The 23,340-nt window shown below is 44.5% G+C and overlaps 1 protein-coding gene across 2 annotated transcripts; it reads left to right on the top strand.

Annotated features, from left to right (window-relative positions):
• The first annotated feature begins 7,769 nt into the window (after positions 1 to 7,769).
• Positions 7,770 to 22,271, top strand: LOC103734724 (zinc finger protein 212). Of its 2 annotated transcripts, none has more exons than XM_008833805.3 (5): positions 7,770 to 7,931; positions 15,846 to 16,232; positions 16,363 to 16,489; positions 18,259 to 18,348; positions 20,289 to 22,271. In XM_008833805.3, the coding sequence occupies exons 1-5, from the start codon at positions 7,908 to 7,910 to the stop codon at positions 21,143 to 21,145; spliced, it is 1,485 nt and encodes a 494-aa protein (XP_008832027.1). In that variant the 5' UTR covers positions 7,770 to 7,907; the 3' UTR covers positions 21,146 to 22,271. The 2 variants fall into 2 exon arrangements, with proteins under 2 accessions (XP_008832027.1, XP_008832026.1); XM_008833804.3 differs by having other exon boundaries at positions 20,286 to 22,271.
• The last annotated feature ends 1,069 nt before the right edge of the window (positions 22,272 to 23,340 follow it).

Raw genomic sequence — 23,340 nt, 5'->3', positions numbered from 1 at the left:
CTTAAGACACTTTGTGTTGTAGACTTTAACACTTTAGATGTCAGAAGTGCCTCCTTTCAGCCTAGCATCTCAAATGACCTGAAAATTAGACCTTAACTATAGGCCATCCCTACTTTTAAAAGACTTTGTGAGGCATTCTCAGCAGCTGGAATGTTTCAGAATTCACCATCGTGATCCTTCTCCACCTTGTATTTCTCCTGCCTCTCTAAGGAGTAGCTTTTTTCTCCTACTCTGAGGTCTTCCTCACCCCTTCTCTGCCCTGATATACAGGGAACTCCCTGAATATTATTTTTTTATGGAATGCAATTTTGTTTCACTTGTCTTCCAAGCCATTTCTGGGGGTTTTCTTTGTCCACAGTTCAAATGGCCAATAAAAAGCTGGCTAAACAAAGTATTCTTCTTTCCCTAAAAGGAACTCTGTGTCATTTTATCCAAACCATCAACTAATGGAAGTTTTGAAGAGATTTTGCATTAATATATTCAAATTTTAAATCATGAAAAAGATATACAGGAAAAAAAATCTAGCAGGATCTGGCAGTCCCAGCTGAAGTCCTAGCTGCCCAGGAAGAGAAGGCAAAACAGCCTCATTACAAAGCTACCTAGTTCCCTGTAAGGAAACATCCAAGCTATCGGTTCTCACAAATATGTGAGCATCTTCTAATACTCCCCGTGTAACAGTACTTTCGTAGGAATGGCACTTCGCTATTCACTTTGCTTTCTTTCATTTCTCACATCTGAGAAATCACTGTGATCAGTACACAAATTTCTCTTTTTTTGAAGTTGGTTTTTTTCTTTCTTTTTCTTAGTATGTAGCCCTGGCTGGCTTGGAACTCACTAAGTAGTCCAGGCTGGCACTGAACTTATGAGATCCACCTGCTTCTGCCTCCTGAGTTCTGGTATCTAATTATATGTGTAACTATATTCAAATAATAAAGTAGTGTTTCTTTCTCCACATGGTCCCTACAGTAACAATACAGACATTTCGTCTTGCAGGGAATACTCTCATTGGTTCCTTGTTTACTACCCAAACTTGCCTCTCTGTGCCCAGCCAGGCTTGTGTCTTTGCCATGCTCAGGCCACACCCAGTTTCTTCCTACCTGTGCTCTCATGGGGTCCTGGCCAGGGAAGCTGTGCTCAAGCCCCTTTCTCTCAAATTCAGCTCTGCTTCAACTCTTTGGGTGAAGACTACCTCACCGCTCTAGGTTATATCTTCTTCTGATTGCCTGCAGAGCTTTTGAGATCTTTCCAGATCCAAGGAACCGTGTATCTGAGGAGACACAAAGACAGGATAGGAAGTAACTTCTGGTCCCTTACATTTGGCTTGGTAAACAGAAAACTGTAAATACTTTTCTTTTTTTGAGATGGGGGGGTTATAGCCCAAGTTGACCTCAAACTCAATATCCTGCCTAGTCACACATGATGGTACAAGTTTATAATCCCAGCATTGGGGAGACTGATGCAGGAGGATGACTGTGAGTTTAGGGCTGACCTGGTCAAGACTGTGGCTCAAAAAACAAAAGAAAAGAGTTTAACTTGATCCAACTCAGGTCACAAGTCTACCCTGCCTCAATTACTGTTGCCTGGAGGCTAAGATGCTATTATGGGGGGGGGAGGGGCGAGCTAAATCAGGTGCTTACCTTCAGTCCCTGTGACCAGGTTGGAGTTGCCACCTAAAAAGATGACAGAAATGACTGGGCCTGGTGGCAAAGGCCTATAATCCCAGTCCATGGAGGAGGATCCTCAGTTTAAGGCTAACCTTAGCTAGTCGAAGTCCATCAGTGCTATAGAATGAGTTCAAGGCCAGTCCAGGGATTATCATGATACCCTTTCTCAAAATAAAAAACAAGCAAAAAAGGTCAGGGATATAGCTCAGTTGTGGCGCTCTTTCCTTGTATGTGATGGTCCTCAGTTCAATCCACGGTACTTGAAGAGAAAGAAGAGAGAAGAGAGGAGGAAGAAGAGGAGAAAGAGGAGAAGGAGGAAGAAGAAGGGAAGGGGGAGAAGGAGGAGTGGGGATTAAGACCATGATCTATAAACACTCTTGAAAAAAAGTCTAGCATAGGCATATGTACATATATATGCTAACACATATGCTACCAACCATGCATTAGAAAGTTTAAAGGACAAGTGATATGGGACTGGAGAGATGGCTCAGTGGTTAAGAGCACTGACTGCTCTTACAGAGGACTTGGGTTCCATTCTTAGTACCCACATGGCAGCTAACAACTGTCTGAAATGCCAGTTTCAGGGGATCTGACACCTGATCTCTGTAGGCATTGCACAACATGGGTGCACTTATACACATGCAGGCAAAACACTCATACACATAAAATAAAAATAAGAATTTTAAAAAAGTATTAAGTGATATTTTGAAAGCATTATTTTTAACTTAAATTTCTATTATTTAGGGTTGGGTATGGTAGCACATGCCTTCAATCCCAGCACTCAGGAGGCAGAAGTAGGTAAATATCTGTGAGTTCCAAGCCAGCCTGGTCTACATAGAAAGTTCCAGGCTAACCAAGACTACATAGTGAGACCATGTCTCAAAAATGCATTATTTAGTAGGGTATGGTGGTACATACCTGTCTAGCACTCGGAGGCAGAGGCAGAAGGATCAGGAATTCTAGGCTACCCCCAGATACATAGTAAGTTCAAGACCATGACTACCACCACCATCACCACCACCAGCAGCAGCAAAAAAGTACAATTTGTGGTTTTGATAGTATCATAGTTATTGCCCAGAGACTGCCCCCTTGCAGTCATCCTCCTGAAAAACAAAAGTAATTTTTGTTTGTGTTGCAAAGACTTTTCCGTTACTAAAAATGATTGCTGGTTAAGGCTACTCTTAGCTCTGTGTGTTGTTCATATTCTCTAGAGGTAGAGCTGGGAGGACACGAGGACTGAAAGTGCATTTTCCTAATTTCTCTAACAACACTGGCACTGTTGGCAGTAATTGGAAGCCACATTTTAAAGTTTTTCAAGGGGCATGTGTCCACATTTGAACATTAGTAGGAAAGGGCAATTGGGTGACTTCAGAGACTCAACTCAGTGACATTTTTCTTGGTGAATTCATTGCAGTACAAGGCTTTGCTCTTGCAAATAGAAAAGTGAAGCAGAAACCAGAAATGTTGTTACTGAGTGCTTGCTGTATGGTAGACATCCAGCTTCCATGGAGCGTGTCCTGTCAATTGCTTCTTCTAGTTCTATTTACAACCCTAGGAGGAGGGGTTCTCATGCTTGGTGGGAAGATAAGGATAGCAATACACACAGCACAAGCCACACCATTTAGTGAAGGAGCCAGGACTAAAGGAATAATAACCACTCCGTGATCTCTGTGAGGGACACTTCTTGAATTCATTCTTAATCCATATATCTATGAGCTAAGCACTGTTACTAGTTCCCAATAATGATGAGGGAAGCTACAGCTTTACCCAAGGCTCTCACCTAGAAAGTATCAGTGCTGGACCAGCCACCCAGATGGTCCCACTTCCTAAATCATTGTCCTAAGCCATCTCTACAAGCCTGGGCAACTGCAAGCCAGTGCCTGGTGCTATGTCCCTGGCAGGCTGGAAATTTAAACCCTTTTCCAGAGTTTCAGCTTATCATCAGGGATGCTGAATCATGCTCACTTTCAAAAGACTACTGTACAGGCCAGAGTATAGCTTAACAGTTTCCAGGGGCGTACCTGACATTCCCATCTGTCTAATCCACATGTCTCCAAGAAGCACATGGAAGTCTGCAAAGAGACGGAATGAGATTAGATCTATGGCTGACTGTTTGATGGCCTCTGTGCCCTATATCCTGGTAGGTCTGCCTCCACAATAACCATGCATTTCTCTCTGTATCTGACAGGCAGTGTTTGCTGGCCTGAGAGAGTAGCCAGACTCTCACAGTATCTGAATGGATGACTAGTCTTTTCAGGCTGTCTCATTCTTTCTTGAGGTTGGTTAATAATGTCAATCAAGCTCCTGTCAATCTGCTTGCCCTGAAAATCATGCTTTGTTTTTGAGATGACTTTCCATGTTCTTACCTTTTGATCCACTACTCAATCACTCAAAAATATTTATGAGCATTTCTGAGCACAATAAGTGGTAGGTATAGGTAGAAGACATTTAGCACAATGGACACAGATAATCAATATGTAAACTAATGAAAACTGAGATTATTGTAGATAGTGACAGTGTAACCATGATTTTGGGCAAAAGACCCTGGTTCCATCAACCCCAAAAGGCTAGGTTTGGCCACCCATGTCAGTATGCCGATTAGAGAGATAAGTAGGCCAATGAGATGGCTCATCAGGTAAAGGGGCTTGCTGCCCAGCTTGATGTTCTGAGTTTGATTCCTGGAACTCAAATGGTGGAAGGAGAGAACTAACTCCTGTGCATACACATGCACATAAATAAATAACTAATAAATAAATGATTTAAAAGAGATGAGGGTAAAAATCAGGAGGGAGTTCACCAATGTAGCCACATTGGGAAAAACGGATAAAGGGATTCAGTGACCTCAACTCTGACTTTGGGGTACTAACAACTCTGATATTTAGGCTTAAATAGAGGAGCTGGAGTAAAGGACAAGAGAGCATACATGGATGTGGTGGTACACACCTTTAATACCAGTGCTTGGGAGGCAGAGGCAGAAGGATCTCTGTGAGATGGAGGCCAGGCTGGTCTACATATCAAGTTTCAGACCAGCTGAGGCTACAGAGAGACCCTGTCTCAAAAAGACAAAAAGAAAACTTGCATAATTCAGCAGTCCTGGTCAAGATGGAGTCCAGCTGATCACTGTCACAGTTCTGGCTCTGCAAGGTGGTCCCAAGAAGTCCTTATTGCTGTGTTGCTTGAGAGGATCTATCTGGCTCCTACAAGATGACTAATTCTGCTCCAGGGTGCAGCTTCCCCCTATTGATAACTCCTTCATCTGAGAGGTGGTCTATCTGGATCCTCAGGTTCTTCTCTTCCTGGAATCCAAGGTGACTGCAGGTTTAGGACAATGACTTATCTCTGTGCATTTCAGCCTTGAAGAGGGATGAGAGAGGTTAGGCAGACAGCCATGCTGAGTGACTGACATGCTTATGGAGTCAAGCAGGAATTGGACCCAAAAGAAAGGAGACAGACATAAAATGAAGGCAGGGATGCCAGGACTTCAACCTGCTTTTATCAATAGTTACCTTGTGGGCCTAAATGAGGAGTCAGTGCTTTTTAAGGAAGAGAAGTTAAATGGCTGTTATAGATGCTGAGAAATGTCAGCAGGGTAGTTAGATTTGAGCACTGGAATGGAGGAGTGTGCTATTTTTAGACAGGGTAGGCAAAGCATACCTGTAGAATCTGACCCAAGCCCTGAATGTGGAGAAGCTAGTTAAGTGAGTGTAATTTTCTATTGATTTTAAGAGCTTGATTCTCAGGACTGGAAAGATGACTCAGTTATTAAGAGCACTCTCTTACAGAGGACCCAGGTTCTGTTCCCAGAACCCAAATGGCAAGTAACAACCATCCATAACTGCCGTTCCAGGGGATTCAATGCCCTCTTCTGGCCTCCTTGGGCATTGAACGCACATAGTATACTTACATACATGCAGACAAAGCACTCAAATACATAAAATAATAATAAATTAAAAAATTTGAAAATAGTTTAATTCTCAGTGGTAGCTCTTCATGTCATATCACTCAAAGTGGAAATTCAGGTCACTCTCATTCATCATCTTGGGGACAGTATGGAATAAGTTAGGCAAGCACAACTATAGTAGTGTTGCTAGTATTGTTTTTTGTTTTTGGAGACTGGGTCTTTATTATAGCCCAGGCTGGCCTCAAACTTGGAACCTTCCTGCCTAAAACTCCTGAGTGTTGGGATCAAAGGGGCACAGAGCAATGTGGCCATAATTTCCAAGCCAAGAATGCTAAACACACTGTCTAACACTCATCATGGCATGAGGAATTATTTGTGATTAAGATTAATTATTTGTGGGCTGGAGAGATGTCTTAGCAGTTAAGACCACTGGCTGTACTTGCAGAGGGCCTGGGTTTGATTCCCTGCACCCTCATGGGCAGCCAACATCTGTCTGTAACTCCAGTTCCAGGGGATCCAGATGCCCTCCTCTGACCTCCATGGGCACTGCACAGCACAAGTACACTTACATACATGCAGGCAATATACTTATACATGGAAAATAAAAATAATAAATAATATATATAAATTTGTTTTTGGTGTTTTTGAGACAGGGTCTCCCTGTAGCCCCAGCTGGCCTGGAAATTCCTATGTAGAGCAGGCTGGTCTGCCTCTGGCTCCCAAGTGCTGGGACTAAAGAGGTATACCACCACACCCAGCCAAATAAAATTTTTTTTAAAGATTAATTATTTGCAATTAAGGCTACCTTGGATTTTCCAAGGCATGTGACTACCATAATTAATAATCTACAGTGGGTTGATCTGGGTCCCTAATTCCAATTCACTGATATTGAATTTGCATTTCTAGCTTCTAAAATGTCAAGTAACAGTTGAGCTTTTGGAATAAGATCTCTAGCATTTAAGAACTTCCCTCTTTTATTCAGTTTAGGTTCTGCGTTCTTCCCTCAGAGCAAAGTCTGAGTTTACATGTTTTGTTTGAAACAGGGCCTTACCTGATGCCCTTGAACTTGCTGTGTAGATCAGGCTAGCCTTGAATTCTCAGAGATCTACCTGCCTCTGCATTCTGAGTGCCACTTTGCCCAGCTAGTCTACTCTCTAAAATTTTGTTTGTATTTATTTCTATTAAAAAATTTTTTTAAATAGTGTATTATTTTTATTTTGTGTGTATGAGTGTATTGCTTGCATGTATATAAGTACACTCATGTCATGCAGTGTCATACAACGCCCACAGAGGACAGAAAAGGGTCTCAGATTCCCTGGAACTGGAGTTAGCCAGTTGTTAGCCACCATGTGGGTGCTAGGATTTGAACCCACATCTTCTGCAAGAGCAGCCAGTACTCTGAACCTCTGAGCCATCTCTCCAGCCCCCTATTTTTAAAATTTTATGTGTGTTTTGCCTGCACATATATAAGTGCATCATGTGTGTGCATGGAGACTAGAAGAGGGCATCAGATTCCCTAGAACTGGAGTTTTGAAGTGTTGTTAGCCATATGTGGGTTCTGGGAACTGAACCTGGGTTCTCAGCAAGAGCAGTCAATGCTCTTAACAGCCGAGCCATCTCTCCAGCCCTATTCTTCCTCCCTCTCCCCTTTCTCCCTCTCCCCTCCCCATCCCCTCCCCCTCCCCCTCCCTCTCTCTCTCCAGTATCTTCCAGGAGCCCCAGCTGACCTGGACTAGCCATGTAGACCAGGCTGGCCTAAGTCTCACAGAGATCCGTCTGCCTCTGCCTCCTGAGTGTTGAGATTAAAGGCATGTGCCACCACGTCCGGCCTATTTCTATTTTTTGACGATTACATACATGTATAGACTGTACTGTGGCCACAGTCACAAGCCCCCATCATCCTCTCTTAATCCTCTGCCTTGCTAACTGACTCACTTCTCTGCTAGTCCCTCTCCATTCTCCATGTCTTTTTTTTCAGTTCGCCATTTTTTTTTAAATACCATCACACATAGACACATATGGACACATAGAAGTCACAACAAATGTTCGCGGGTTTTACCTTAAATTCAGAAATGGTCTTATTTTGAGGCTCTTGGCTGACGGCGCCCAACTAAGTTCCAAGCTGCTGACCATCCTCCCGGCGCACGGTGGCGCAGTAGGAATCCCGCGCGGTGAGACGAGCGGCTGCAGGCCGTCTCGGCCGGGGAGGGCCCCGCTCCCAGAATGCACCTTGTATCAACACAGCGGCGGTGGCTTCTTCCAGAAGCACCGGGCGTCTGGCGGAGCGGCGCGCGGTGCGAGAGCTGTCACGCGGATCGGGGAGTTGAGGGGCAACTGCAGCCATGGCGGAGTCGGCGCCTGCTCGGGTGAGACGCGCGGCGGGGCCCTGAGGCGGCAAGGGGCAGTGCCCTGGCCCGGGCGCGGCTTGGGGGATTAGGTTGGGGGCTCTCGTCCCTGGGAGCTGTCGGCGCTGGCGGACGCCCTCCATCCTCCCCGCGGCCTGAGTTCTCTGCCGCGCCTTCCCGCAGTAACTTTTGCGCACCCAGGTCGCAGTTTATGACCGCGCCCGGAAGGGACTCAGCTTCGGCGCGATGGCGCGGGGTCGGCCCTTGGCTTCCGTCGCTACCTCTGCGTCCAGCAGGACCTGCGGGGAGGTCCCGCCTGCGCGTTCTGGTCTGACTGGTGGCGCGTTGTTGCGCCACTTTCCGCTGCCGATTCTGTGATGAGTTTGCAGTCACAGGTTGAAGCCAGGCGGGACCGCCTCTCCTTGACAGGTGTAGTTGCTGAATTTTGTTTACCAAGCTGTAGGTGCTCACTCTTCCTCCCCTTCCACCTCTCCCAACACCTCCATTCAGGGAACGTGAAGACTGAAAATTGGTAATTGTTTTAAGGAATGTCCTGATAGTTGAGTTGCATTTAATCGATCACCTATTCAGTAGATGGTTTTAGGTACCTTAGACCTTTGTTTCCTTAACTTGAAATGGGTGTTGGGTTAGTTGCCAGAGTGTTTCTAAGGTTCTTTGTAGTTCCTATATTCTCATACTTTGCAAAGTAACGGTTAACTTAGAAAAAGGATAGGCTAGATGGAACTGAATACTGAATTGACTTTTTTTTCTTTTCTTTTCTTTTTATTTTTTTAAACAGCACAAGCTGGCCTCAAACTCATGATAGTCTTCCTGACTCAGCCTTCCCAGGGCTGGAATTACAGGTGTAAAGCACTAGGCCTCTTTGGTTTTGTTTTGGTTTTTTTCGGCACTGTCTCCTGGACCCTAGCCTAGCTTCAAAGTTGCAGTGTAGCAAAGGATAACTTTAAACTCCTGAACCTCCTGTCTCTTGACTCCTAAGTGCAGAGATTACAGGCATAAGCTACCTTTTTTTCTTGCATTTGTTTGTTTGTCTTTTGATACCAGGTCTTGCTTTGTAGTCCTGGCTGGCCCTGAACTTGCTGCAATCCTGCCTTGATGGAGGGATCACAGGCATGCACCTGGCTTCTGAATTAAGTTTTTATGCAGCTTTTTGGGTCCAGAAACACTTTGGGGATCCTGAGAGATCTTTTGTTTAAAGAAAAAGGAGAGCTAAAGAAATCTGTATTGAGAACTTTACCTCGGAGTGGGGGGCACTGCATTTGGTTTTTGTTGGAAGTAGATAAGAATTAAGTAGGGATGGACTGGACATCTTATAGTGTTAACTTTCAAGGAAGGTTATAATTAAATTGGGAAAACAAGACACAAGTGTATACAGTGTTTTCTCCACCTGACTTAAGAGGCACAGATCCATCCTTTAAAGGCTTAGTTTGTCCCAGCTGGAGGGATGGCTCAAAGGTTAAGAGCATTAGCTCTCTTGCAGAGGACCTTGGTTCATTTCCCAGCACCCATATGAAAGCTAGCAAAGGTCTGTAACTACAGTTCCAGGAGATCTCGTACCCTTTTCTGCCCTCTGAGGACACTGCACACATGGGTGCACTTATATTCATGCAGGCAAGACATTCATCATACACATAAAAAATTATTTTTAAAAAAAGACTTAGTTTTGGGGCTGGAGAGATGGCTCAGTGGTTAAGAACACTGGTGGTTCTTGCAGAAGACCCGGGTTCGAATCCCAGCACCCACATGGCAGCTAACACCTGTTCATAACTCCAGTCCCAGGGGATCCAACAGCCTCCTCTGACCTCCGTGGGCATTGCACGACATGGGTGCACTTACCTACATGCAGGCAATACATGCATACACATAAATTAAAAATAATAAATAATAATAAAAAAAGACTTAGTTTTTCTTCTAGATTAAATTAGCATTAGAGTGGGAAGGAAGACCAACAGACTCCTTTCTTTCTGGTCATTTCACTGTTAGTTATGTGTCATTAACAGACCGTGTTAAGAAATGATGAAGGTCCTCCAAAATCTCATACTACACTTGAACTTATTTTTGTCATTGTAGAACTTATTTAAATTCTTTTTTTTTTTTTTTTTTAAGACAGAGTCCTCCTGTAGCCCCAGCTACATAGACCATGCTGGCCTCTATCTCATAGAGATCCGCCTTCCTCTGCCTCCTGAGTACTGGGATTACTATACTACTGGCATGTGCCACCACTCCCTGCTGAAATGATTCTTGAACATATTTCTATTCTCATGCATATCTTCAGGTAAGGATCCTGTACCTCTAGGCCAAATAGATGTCCTGATGAAAACAGCTAGAAATACCAAGAAAAACTATGTAGCTGATATTTGTATATCATTTTCTGTATAGTAATTAAAACTTTTGTGTATAGTAATTAAAAACAAGTATAATAAAGAATGTGTAAAAGCCAAAAAAATGAAGTGAAAGAACAAACTCTAGATATGAATAGACTTGTGAAGCCAAGTTTGAGAGCATTTGCTGAGCATTCATTTTTGGGGATTATGGAATCAAGGGACCTAGTGATTCCATAAATGTGAGAGTTTACAAGTCAACACACTAAGCTAAAACAGCACTGAGCTAAAAGCAAACTCTTATTCATAGGTGACTAGAAAACAAAATGTATCCAGCCTTGGCACCGAGAGATGAGTCTGAGGTCCCCTTAGAGAATTCCTGGTGATCTTTGTGTGGTTTTGTTGCCTGAATGGTCCAAGAAACTTCATGCCAAGAGGTGTTTAAAGTGAGCGCCCAACTGTCTATAAAAAATAAACGCAAATATTTTCCGGGGGAATTTACTATTTTTTCATACTTTAATTCTCATAAAGTTCTTAGAAATGTCTATAATTTAAAAAGTTATCAAATAAGAAAATCCACAAAGAAAGCCTAGTAAATAATAGTGGTCAATAAAATTAGACTCTCAAAAACTAAAAGAATTGAAATTATCAAACAAATTTGAGTAAGAATTAAATAAAACTTGAAAGAATGAAAAATATCACTAAACTTCAAAAGGCAGGCTGGATGTGGTGGCACATGCCTTTAATCCCAGGACTCGGGAGGCAGAGGCAGGTGGATCTCTGTGAGGTCAAGGGCAGCCTTGTCTATATAGTGAGTTCTAGGCCAGGAAAGATTTCGTAGGGAGACCCTGGCTCCAAAAATAAAGGGGGTGGGGGAAGCCAGGCATGGTGGTGCATGTCTTTAATCCTAGCACTTGGGAGGCAGAAGTAGTTGGATCTCTGTGAGTTCGAGGCCAGCCTGGTCTACATATTGAGTTCCAGGCCAGCTGGGGCTACAGGGAGACCCTGTCTCAAAAAGACCAACGAAAGGGGTGAGGGGCAGGACTGGAGAGATGGCTCAGTGGTTAAGAGCACTGGCTACTCTTGCACAAAACCCAGGTTCCCAACACTCACATGTCAGCTAACAACCATCCATAATTCCAGTTCCAGGGGATCCAATGTCCTTTTGTGACCTCTGGGCATTGCACAACAGGGGTGCACTTTCATACATGCAAGGAATATACTGATACACATAGAATTTTAAAAAATACTTTAAAAGAAAACAAAAGGCAATAATTTATTCTGGAGTTAAAAATAAATTACATTGATGTAATTGATGTAGAAGTTAGGAAGAAGAGGTCAAAATTCAGTTTAGTGGTCTTTGTAAATGTGCTTTCTATAATTTCTAGGAAAATTGCTAAAAGACTAGAAATAAGTCATTTGCAATAAATATAATTGCATTACAAAGAAAAGATTGTCAGGATGGGGGAAAAATCCAACGTTAATGGTTTATAAGAGATACACCTAAGGTAAGTATAAAAATGATAAAATATAAAGGATCTGAGAACAGTTTTCCAGGACAATACAGATTAAAGACAGAGCCTCAAAATATAATTAAAAATAGAATGATAAGGAGAATTCATCATTATAGGATATTCTAATATAACCTTAGTATTTTATCTAGCAGAAAAAAAGTACTAAGGGTGTTGTATGAACAGGAGAATTCTTGGAGAGGATGGAGACAGTCTGCTCTGCTCACTGCAGTCTTGCTTGGTTACACAGGCATTCGAGCCTTTGAAAATGTAGCACATACGACCAACAAAACGAATTCTAAATTTTATTTTAATTTAGCTGGACATGGTGACTCATGCCTGTAATCCCAGCTCCTGGGAGACAGAGGCAGGAGTTTGAGGTCCACCTGGTTTACATAGCAAACTCCAAGCCAGCCAGAGCTTCATAGTGAGAACTTGTCTCAAAAACAGACCAACAGATTAAAGGAAAACTTAAATTGAATTGATTAAAATTTAAGTAGGCACATGTGACTAGTGGCTGTTGGAAACACAAGTCTAAATTTTTTTAATGTGTGTGTCCATGTGGATATATGTGCATATATGAATGCAGTACCCATGGAGGCCAGAAGAGGGTGCTGGATCCCCTGAACTGGAGTTAAGGATGCTTGTTAGCCACCACGTGGAACCAAATCTCTGCAAGAGCAGCTACTGCTCTTAACTGCTGAGCCACCTCTCTGGCCCCATAATGATTTTTTTAAAGAAATGGAAATAACGGTTTTTAAAAATTTTTTTTAAAAACTATTTTTGTTATTTTATTTTTATGTGTATGAGTGTATTGCCTGCATGTGTGTAAGTGTACCCACACCGTGTAATGCCCGTGGAGGTCAGAAGAAGGTGTCGGATCCCCTGGAACTGGAGTTATGGACGATTGTCAGCTGCCAGGTGTGTGCTGGGAATTGAACCCGGGTCCTCTGCAAGAACAGTCAGTGCTCTTAACCACTGAGCCATCTCTCCAGCCCCAGAAATGGAAATAAAACAGTTTTAAAATTACAGTTCTATGTTTATTTTGTAGGTGTATTTATGCATGTGTGCTCATGTTTGCCAGGCATGTGTGTGGAGTTCAGAGCACAACTTGAAGGACGGTTCTCCCCCTACCGTGTGAGTTTCAGGGATTGAACTCAGGTTTTCAGGCTTGGCAATAAGTGCTTTTACTCTCTGAGCCATCTTCCAGCACAAGACAATTTATTTGGGTCCTTTGGAAGAACAGCAAGTACTCAGCCACTGAGCCATCTCTTCAGCACTAAGTCTTTTTTTTTTTGTCTTTTTGAGACAGGGTCTCCCTGTAGCCCCAGCTGGCCTGCAACTCACTGTGTAGACCAGGTTGGCCTCAAACTCACAGAAATCCACCTGCCTCTGCCTCCCGAGTGCTGGGACTAAAGGCGTGTTCCACTCCTGAGTGCTGGAATTAAAGGCCTGCAGTGCCACACCTAGCCCCTAGTAAAGAAAGTTATTTTGTTCTGTTTTATTTTGTGTTTGAGAAAGGGTCTCATTGTGCAGCCCTAGCTGGCCCAGAACTCACTGTGTTTATAAACCAGGCTGACTCTGAATTTGCCATGTAGATTAAACTGACTTTGAATTTACAAAGATCAGCCTCCCCAGTGCTGGGATTGAAGTCATATACCCAATATATCCTTTGCTAAGGTTGCCAGTATTATTCTGTATTTCTTAGGGAGGCTTTTGAAAGTATCAGTTTGCCACGTTATCGTCAACTCTGAATGTTACTCCTCGCCATTCTCTTTCATGTTTCTCAAATTTGTTGGGTGAAAAGTGTTTTGTTTCACTTGAGTGTGACTGGCATTATTGACTGTAAGGCAGAGGAGGGGTTATTCTTCTGCTCATACCAGTGCCTAGTGCCCTGTCTGCAAAAAGTGCTAGCAATCAGCAAATTACCAGGCCATGGGAAGGAAAGCGGAAACTTGAAAGCCAGTGACTTAGACGCAGTTAAAAGCAAAACAAGTATGAAATTAATTTATACAGTCAAATTGAGCTTTGTTTAATTAGTGCTATTTATACAAGCTTTCCTTAGCTAAGTATGGTGGCTTATACTCAACCAGCACTTGGAAAGCTGAGACAGGAGAGTCACAGCAACTTTGAGACTAGCCTGGGCTACAGACAGAATGAGACTCTGCCTTAAACAAGATGAACTAAAGCTTTTCAAATATTTTTAGGGGAGACGTGTAAACTTTTGTGCTATGTGTTCCAAATGAATCATCAGAGTAGGTTATGGCTAACCTTCTGTTTAGTTTGTGGGAGCCAGTTCGGTTTCTTCAGACTATGACCTCCAGCCCCAGCAGTTTTTAGGAAGATTTCCTCTCCGTGTCTTGGTCTCAATGTACTGTGGTTAGAGAGTATAGCCTCTTTAACCTGGAATAATGTGTGCACCATGTAAGAGTTTGAGGCTATGAGGTTTCAGGACTGAAATGAGCACTCAGTGACACAGTAGCTTTGGGAAGACTTGCCCAGTGCTGGGTTTAGAAAATTTTGAGCTTCACTGACAGTGATTTCCTGCTGTCAAGGACAGACCTTAAAAATGAGAATTGTAAGGGAAACATCAGTAGGCTCAAGTCATTTCAGCAAATGCTCATTAAGGATTTGGTGTATGTTATTCACTGTACCAGCTACTGAGGTACAAGGAGTGAGTTAGGGCTTACAGGTCCTCCAAAGGAATTGTTTTCTATGGTAGGGCATCACTGAAAGGTTTCCAGCAAGGGGGACAAGATCAACCATGACATCTAGCAAGGATGAGGAAGCAAAGTGGGTATAAATGGCATCATGTAGTCCAAATAGAAATTGGTTTTTAAAATTCCAGCATGGTGATCCATGCATGTAATCCCAGCACTTGGTAGGTAGAGGCAGGAGGATAAGGGGTTAAAGGTCATCCTCAGCTACAAAGTGAATTTGAGGCCAGTCTGAACTACATGAGACCCTGTCTTAACCTCCCCCAAACCACAAGAAATCTTCCTCTTACACTAGAAAGTCTCATAAAATATGTGAAGTATAAAATATAGGCAACAAAACATGTATAACAGGATTTGTTGAAAAAGAAGTTGGGGCTGGAAAGATGGCTTAATGGTTAAGAGCACTGGCTACTCTTGCATAGGACCTGGGTTCAAATCCCAACACCCACATGACAGCTAACAACCATCTATAACTCTAGTTCCAGGGATCCGACGCCCTCTTCTGACCTCCGAGGCATTGCATGACACAGGTGCACTTACACACATGCAGGCAATACACATATAACTTTCTTTTTCTTCTCTCTTCCTTTACCTCCCTCCATTTAAATTTTTTTTTTAATTTTTATTTTATGTGTATGAGTGCTTTGCCTACGTGTGTGTGTGTGTGTACACCCATCTCATACAGTGCCCACAGAAGCCAGAAGAGGGCATTGGATCCCTTGGAACTGGAGCTATGGATGGTGGTTAGCTGCCATGTGGATGCTAGGAACTAAACCCAGGTCCTCTGCAAGAGCAGCCAGTGCTCTTAAACTTTGAGCTATCTCTCCGGTCCCTCTGCCTTCCTTTTTTTCGAGACAGGATGCCATGTAAGCCATGTTGGCCTTGAGCTTGCTTTGTCATAGAGGATGACCTTGAACTTCTGATCTGTCTGCCTTTATCTCCCAAGTGTTGGGATTACAGGCATGCATCAAGGTTTATGTGGTCCTGGGGATTGAACTCAGAACCCTGTGCGTGCTAGTTAAGTATTCAACCAGTAGAGCTGCATACCTAGTCCCACTTGTAATTTTCAGTATCAAAATGAAAAAGAACATTTTGCACACCTTTAATCTCAGCACTCAGGAGGCAGAGGCAAGAGGATTTCTATGAGTGCCAGGCAAGCTTGGTCTACATAGCAAGTTCCAGGGTAGCCAGGGCTGCATAGTGAGACCCTGTTTCAAAACAACCAACTAACCCTCAAAGGAACATTTGTGTGTATTATTTTGTTTGGAAGAAGCTAGGTAGCCCTGAGTCCTTCTGGATGTGGACATGCTTTCATTACTTGATGTTTGGAAATGACATTGTCTGACTCTGTCTTCAATCCTATAGCACAGGAGAAAACGGCGCTCCACACCTTTAGCTTCTACACCACCTTCACAAACAACAGAAAAAAGTCCATATTTTCAGACCACAGAAGTCTCACTCTGGACAGTGGTGGCTGCTATTCAGGCTGTGGAGAAGAAGATGGAATCCCAGGCTGCCCGGCTACAGAGCCTAGAGGGACGAGCAGGGACAGCTGAGAAGAAGCTGGCTGACTTTGAGAAGACAGCTGTGGAGTTTGGCAACCAGCTGGAGGGCAAGTGGACGGTGCTGGGGACCCTGCTGCAGGAGTACGGGCTGCTGCAGCGGCGGCTAGAAAATGTGGAGAACCTACTGCGCAACAGGAACTTCTGGGTCCTGCGGCTGCCTCCTGGCAGCAAGGGCGAGGTCCCCAAGGTAGTCCCTCTAAGGATTAAAAGTTAGGCAAGAAGGGGAGCCCAGCCCTGGATTAGCCAAAATCCTAATCCCTGGCTTGTTCTCACGGCTGTGAGTTGAAGTGCTTCTTGTTTGCCATTTATAATTGCAGGTGTCTAGGTCCCTTGAGAATGATGGGGTCTGTTTCTCCGAGCAGGAGTGGGAGAACCTGGAGGACTGGCAGAAGGAGCTCTACAGAAATGTCATGGAGAGCAACTATGAGACACTGGTCTCTCTGAGTGGGTAGCATTTCTCCCTAGACTTCTCCTCTGAACCCTGTAGTTCCTGGCTAGTGGCTAGGGCTTCTGATTGTGCCTGTGACTCTGGCTGGATCACTCTGGTCCTCTATGGTCCTGTGCTGGGAGGAGGAATGAGAATCCCTAGGTCTTTTCACCTTCAGAGACTTTGGGAATACTTTCAGGAATGTGCCTTTTATATTCTCTGTGATCACACAGTCACTTCTTCAGAATATTGGCTGATAGATTCGATTATATCATTGCTGAAGTGCAGTATAGCTGTTTAATAATACAGCTGTGAATGTTATTTTTGGTATTTAAGATTATTTGATAAGAAATTTTGTAACTTGGGGGCTGGTGAGGTGGTTGAGTGGTTAAAAGAGCTTCCTGTCAAGCCTGATGACTTGAATTCAAGTCCCAGAACCCCTGATGGAAGGAGCGAAACAACTCCCAAAAGTTGTCCTCTGACCTCTACCATACTGTGGGACATATGCACTCACACGCACAAATAATAAAATTTTTGTAAAAGGGAGAATTAGCTGGGCATAATGGTGTACATCTTTAATCCCAGCACTTGGAGGCAGAGGCAGGAGGATCTCTGTGAGATCAAGGCCAGCCTGGTCTACATAGCAAGTTCCAGGCCAGCTGGGGCTACCAGGAGACCCTGTCTCAAAAGATGAAAGATGATAGATAGATAGATAGATAGATAGATAGATAGATAGATAGATAGATAGATAGATAATGGTGGGGGGAATAGTAACGTTGGGATCAGGCAGACAGCACAGGTTGACAAAAATGTTTTTCTTGGCAGTTAGCCAGAGTCATAGCTAGTATCTATAATCTCCATGTTTATAGTGCAGTCTAGAAGTACTAGCTGTATAAATGCCTTATGTGACTATTTTGGCAGATGTTTAAAATTTTTATTTTTATTTTTTGGTGTTTTTGAGACCTGTAGCCCCAGCTGGCTTCTAACTCACTGTGTGGACCGGGTTGACTTTGATCTCACAGAGATCTGCCTGCCTGAGTGCTGGGATTAAAGCCATGTGCCACCACACCCAACATACGGATAAAAAATCTTTTAAATTTATTTTACATGTATGAGTGTATTGCCTGCGTGTATATGAGTGCACCTGTGTCCTGCAATGCCGCAGAAATCAGAAGAGGGCTTTGGATTTCCCTGGAACTGGAGTTAAGGATGGTTCGTAGCCACCATGTGGGTGGTAGGAATCGAACCCCAGTCCTCTGCAAGAGCAGTTAGTGCTCTTAACGGCTGAGCCATCTCTCTAGCCCCACAGATAAAATTTTTTTAAATGTAGGTCCATGAAGAAATATCATATATCTAGCTGGACCAGAGTGAGGGTTCAGGAAGTCATAGTGGGTCAGAGAGTGACTATGTGACTTCATCTGAGTCAATGCTGTCCTTGGGGCTGTTTCCATGTGTCCTCCCTTACCTGGCAGGGTCTCAGCAGGGATGAAATTGGGCACTGTGAAGGGAGTCCTTGGCAGCACTTGAGCTGTGTGGGCAGTGGGTGGTGCTGGGTGGCATGCTGGGGTTTGAGCCTGAGGGCCCTACACGAGCAGCGGAGCAGCAGCCAGCCAATGCAGTCATTCCAATGAGTCAGCAGTGTCTGGGAAAAGTGGCAACAGCATTAGCCCTTCCAACTGTTGAAGTTTTAGTATTGACTCCCTGGCACCAGTCACTTTGTTCATCAGCATCTGACCAGCATGTGGTGTGATTTTACTGGATTCACAGTGTGTCTTTTCCAACCCAGAGGTGCTTGGCCAGCCAGAGGAAGAAACGGAATTGGGTGCAGAGATGCTGGGTGACTTGGAGGAAGAAGGTCCTCATGGTACTCACTTGGGTGAGTGGCTCCAGAATATTTTGTCTTGCTCCCTCAGCTCTACCCCGCAGGTCCCTGCAGTTTATAAGAGCCTTCCCATTGATGAACTGCCAAATAATATCAGTAATCTCATCTGGCATGTGCAGGTTGTGGACTCCTTTTTGTTTATTTTTGAGACAAGGTCTTACTAGTTAGTCCAAGCTCACCTGGACTTGCTGTGTAACTCTGGCTGTCCTCGAACTTGTGATCTGAATTCCACCTCCTGAGAAGGATTTCAACTGTGAGCCTCCACGCCTGGATTAGATGTCCTTGTGATTTGCATTAGAGCTGTCATATATGTTTAACTCCTACCACTCTTTAGAGTCCTTCAGACTATGCATCACACTTTTTCAGGTCTAGACAGTAGGTATAAGAGGGTACAGCCAGGGGCTGCAGAGATGGCTCAGAGGTTAAGAACACTGGTTGTTCTTGTAGAAGACCTGGGTTCAAATCCCGGCACCCACATGGCAGCTAACAACTGTCTGTAACTCCAGTCCCAGGGGATCTGACAGCCTCCTCTGCAGGCATTGTACGACACGGGTGCACTTAACTACATGCAGGCAATACAGGCATACCATAAAATAAAATTTTTTTTTTTTTTTTGGTCTTTTTGAGACAGGGTCTCCCTGTAGCCCCAGCTGTCCTGGAACTCACTATGTAGACCAGGCTGGCTTTGAACTCACAGAGATCCGCCTGCCTCTGCCTCATGAGTGCTGGGACTAAAGGTGTGTGCCACCATGCCTGGCAGAATAAATTTTTTTTTTAAGTTTAAAAAAAATGGTTGTGGCCAGAGCTGAAGATGGAGGTTGGGCAGTGAGTAGTGAGTCACAGGGTCAAGAGAGAAGGAAATGTAAGAAAGACATTTGAACAGACTTCAATCACTTAATCTTCCCCTCACCCCCTACTTGTGATTGAATGAATGGCATTGTACATGGTAGGCAAATATTCTACCACTGAGTTTTATCTCTAGCCTTTTTTTTTTAAACTTAAATAAATTGATAATAGGGTGCTGGAGAGATGGCTCAGCGGTTAAGAGCACTGATTGCTCTTACAGAGGACCTGGGTTTGATTACCAGCACCCACATGGCAGCTACAAACCATCCTTAACTCCAATTCCAGGGGATTCTGAAGCCCTCTTCTGACCTCCGGAATTGCATGACATGGGTGCATTCACATACATGCAGGCAATACACCCATATACATAAAATTAAAATAATAAATAAAATATTTTTAAAAATTGATAATAAAATATTAAAAAGAAAAAAATGGGCTGAAGAGATGGCTCTGCAGTTAAGAGCACTGGCTGCTCTTGCAGAGGACTGGGGTTCACCCTAGCACCCACATGGTGGCTAACAATCATCTGTAACTCCAGTTTCAGGGAAATCTAACACCCTCTTCTGACCTCCTCAGGGATTGCATGACACAGGTGCACTTACATGCATGCAGGCCATACACTCATATACTTAAAAATATTTTTTTTAATTGAGACAGGGTCTCACTGAGTTGCCTAGGCTGGCTTTGAACTTTTCTATAGCTTAGGCGGGTTCTTGTGATCCTCTTGCCTCGTTTTCCTGAGTAGCTGAGACTACAGACTAGTACCACTAGGCCCAGCTTGAAGTTTTGTTATTTTAACGGTTTTGAATTAATCAGTGGTTACAGTGTATTATGTCATTTTTCATAGTGATTAAATACCAGTTTCTAGACACGTTTGGAGAAGTATCATAATATTGTCCTGTAAGAGTAATATATTCAGGTTTCTAGTCACATCTTGGAATTCAGTCAAGTCTGGTCCTCTTCCAGATTGCTATAATTCAGTTGATCCTGGGGAGCTTTGATTTGGACCTTCTGAAATGCTCGTGTTTGGCTCCAGAGATACCGAAAGTGCTGGAATGTGATTTTGTTGGTCTCTTTCCTTGCAGCAGACGGGGCCATGGTTAAGCAAGAGGTGCTATACAAGCAGGAGGGCTCTGCAGGTCTTCCCAGCGTATTCTCTGGTGCTACTGAACAGCAGGCTTTCTTGGGCCCAGAGCAGACTGTGCTCTGGGATAGTCAGGGAGATTCTGCGCTCTTGGAATCAGGCCCCGGGGACTCTAACCTTGAGGATCCCATTGAGACCAGTAGAGACCCTGCCTCTGGTAGAACTCTGGACTGCCCCCGCAAACAGAGGTCCCACCGGCAAGTACAGTTGGGTCAGGAGTGTGGTCAGGGTCTGAAGGTGAAAAGGGACACCAACCCCTATGAATGTTCTGAGTGCCAGATCAGCTTCCGCTATAAACAGCAGCTGACTACACATCTGCAGAGCCACTCTGGCTGGGAGTCCTACTCCACCTCAGAACCAGAGGAGAGCCTTAGGCCCAGGCCACGGCTGAAACCACAGGCCAAAAAGGTGAAGTTGCATCAGTGTGATGTGTGCCAGAGGAGCTTCAGCTGCAAGGTCAGCCTAGTGACACACCAGCGCTGCCACCCGCAGGAGGGCCCCAGCACCAGCCCACGTGTCCAGGAGAGGTTCTCACCTAACAGCCTAGTTGCCCTGCCAGGTCACATCCCTTGGAAGAAAAGCCGGAGTTCTCTCATCTGTGGGTACTGTGGCAAAAGCTTCAGCCACCCATCTGACCTAGTGCGGCACCAGCGCATCCACACAGGTGAGCGGCCCTACAGCTGCCCTGAGTGTGAGAAGAGCTTTGTCCAGAAGCAACACCTTCTGCAGCACCAGAAAATCCACCAGCGGGAGCGGGGTGGGCTGCCTGCAGAGTCTGGAAGACCCAACGGGCTGCTTTAAGGATGCCAGCCCCTCACCGTCCGGGGGCGGAGGGGGGTGGCATCAGTTCCCCGAAGAGTCATCACGCAAAGCCAGACTTCCTGAGGAGAGTTGCTTCTGATTTGTGTCCCTTGGCCAAGTACCAGGCCAAACAAAGACTAAACTGAGAAACGTGTGGGAGAAGAGGGATCTGGGGTCTGGCCGCTCCCTGCCATTTTGACCTGGTTGTCCCATCTTTCTGCTGCACTAGGGTTGACACACCACAGGTACTGGTGGTCAGCTCCAGGACCTGTCCTAGTATTTTACTCATGTCTTCCCATGGTTGAATTGGGCCACAGAGGTGAGCAAGTGTCTGGAAGAGTTCTGGGAAGTATAACCCTCCACATCCCCTTTTTTTGTAGTCTCTTTGTTAATAACAAATAGAAATAATTTAAATGAACTGCTTATCCTGCTCTGAAGACCCTTTTTTGAAGTTAGGTTCTTGTTGGTTTTTTAAATATAGCTCAAAACTTGTTTTTTAAATTTCAAGAGTTGTAGTTGTTCCTAAGATGGGAACTGGGCCTACCCTCTAGGAGGGAATCGTTTATGGGGCTCTTTTAGCCCACCCACACTTAAGTTAGGCCAGAGAGCTAAGACACACTGCTGGGTTCCCTTTCGTGGGGGTGCTGCATGCGTGCGTGCTCTCAAATGGGGCTATTTGTCTCAGGAGGACCAAGAGGAAGAGGAGACCCCAAAGCCCCTGTTGAAAGTAAAGACTTATTCAAAGAAGCCAAGAACTGGGTTCTGGGAGTGTGGGCTCTCACCACACCCTCTCTTTCTCCAGCCCCTGTCCTTGCTGTGGTTCTGTAGCCTGAGGGGGTGGAAGACTCCTCTTGTTACTTGAGGTCATTCAGCTTATGCTAGTAGCTATTTGATTTTGATCCTATTACAGCAGTCATCATTTGTTCAGATTAGATTTTTCTACTGTCTGTCCCAGAGATGGAGAAAAAGCACAGATGCCTGTCTCAGGAGTGCTGAGTTCCTGCCCCACTGTTATTTGGGGAGGTGGGAGTGGGCTCCTTGGTCATATGTAAATGTCCCTTCGGATGATTTACAGTTGCCTAGAATAAAACTTGCTACTTGTGAAAAACAAAAACAAAAACATACACACATATGGGATATTTTTCTCTGTTTGTCGAGACTACTTATCCTGGTAAGCTCTCTGTGGCTGTGATAAAACACTCCAAAAACCATTTGTGGAAAGGGTTGTTTGGCTCACATGTCCTGGTCTCGGTTTGTCATTGAGGGAAGCCAAGGCAGGAACTTAAGCATGGACCACAGAGGAGCTCCTCTGGCCTGCTTGCTTCTGTAACCCTAGGACCACCTGCCCAGGGCTGGTACTTCACAGTAGGCTGGGCTCTCCCATATCAATTAGAAGTTAAGAAAATGCCCTACAGACATGGCCACAGACCTGTCCAATGGAGGAAATGCCTCTTCCCAGGTGTGTCATGTTGACAGATGAAGCTATTCCAGCACACTAGTCTCATGGAACCAAGGGGGACGAGGTACCTGATCTAGAGTGACGGCAGTACTGTCTACACATCCTGACCTGCCCATTTAAATCCAGGACACACAAAAAGAGGGTGTGGACAAGGATAGTGAGCGGACCTCCACCCTGGGTAGTAGAGAGTTCACCATCTGTGTGCTGGTTTGGGGTAATAAGGTAGGTAAAGTGTGGCCAGTATCACAAGAGCCCTATGCAACTATGAGAAGCACTGGTTTCAGTGGGTACACTTGAAGCCTTTACAGGGCAGATGCCTGCTCTGTCCCATCCCTGATTTATTTGCCTCCCTGTTGAGAGGCTCAGGTGGCTGGTTGAATGCCTAACATGGGGGAAAAGCAAAGCACTTGATAGATGCTTAAGTTCTGGTCCTCCAGCGAAGTCCCCTATGGGGCAGGAATATAAGTGTCATGAAATTAGACCACTGTTCACATTTATTGAGCACTTAGGTGCTGGGCATTTTTTTAACCTCTTTACATAAAAACTAGTCCTTGAGCTGGATGTGGTGGTGCACGCCTTTAATCCCAGCACTTGGGAGACAGAGGCAGGTGAATCTCTGAGTTCAAAGCCAGCCTGGTCTACATAATGAGTTGCAGGACAGCTGGGGCTACAGGGAGACCAAAAAAAAAAAAAAAAAAAAAAAAAAAAAAAAAAAATTAGTCTTAGCTAGGTGTGG

This window comes from Nannospalax galili, unplaced genomic scaffold (genome assembly GCF_000622305.1).
Source record: "Nannospalax galili isolate Female #2095 unplaced genomic scaffold, S.galili_v1.0 scaffold1217, whole genome shotgun sequence".
In the NCBI taxonomy this organism is placed as follows: domain Eukaryota; kingdom Metazoa; phylum Chordata; class Mammalia; order Rodentia; family Spalacidae; genus Nannospalax; species Nannospalax galili.
Note: the sequence above shows the minus strand (reverse complement) of the source record. Positions and strands in the feature narration are given on the sequence as shown.

Bases quoted from the DNA above. Each gene is read 5' to 3' on its own strand.
- LOC103734724 (XM_008833804.3), top strand. From the start codon at position 7,908: ATGGCGGAGTCGGCGCCTGCTCGG. The intron at 7,932-15,845 runs GTGAGACGCGCG...TCAATCCTATAG, and splicing joins CGGAGTCGGCGCCTGCTCGG to CACAGGAGAAAACGGCGCTC. The intron at 18,349-20,285 runs GTGAGTGGCTCC...CTTTCCTTGCAG, and splicing joins TCCTCATGGTACTCACTTGG to CAGACGGGGCCATGGTTAAG.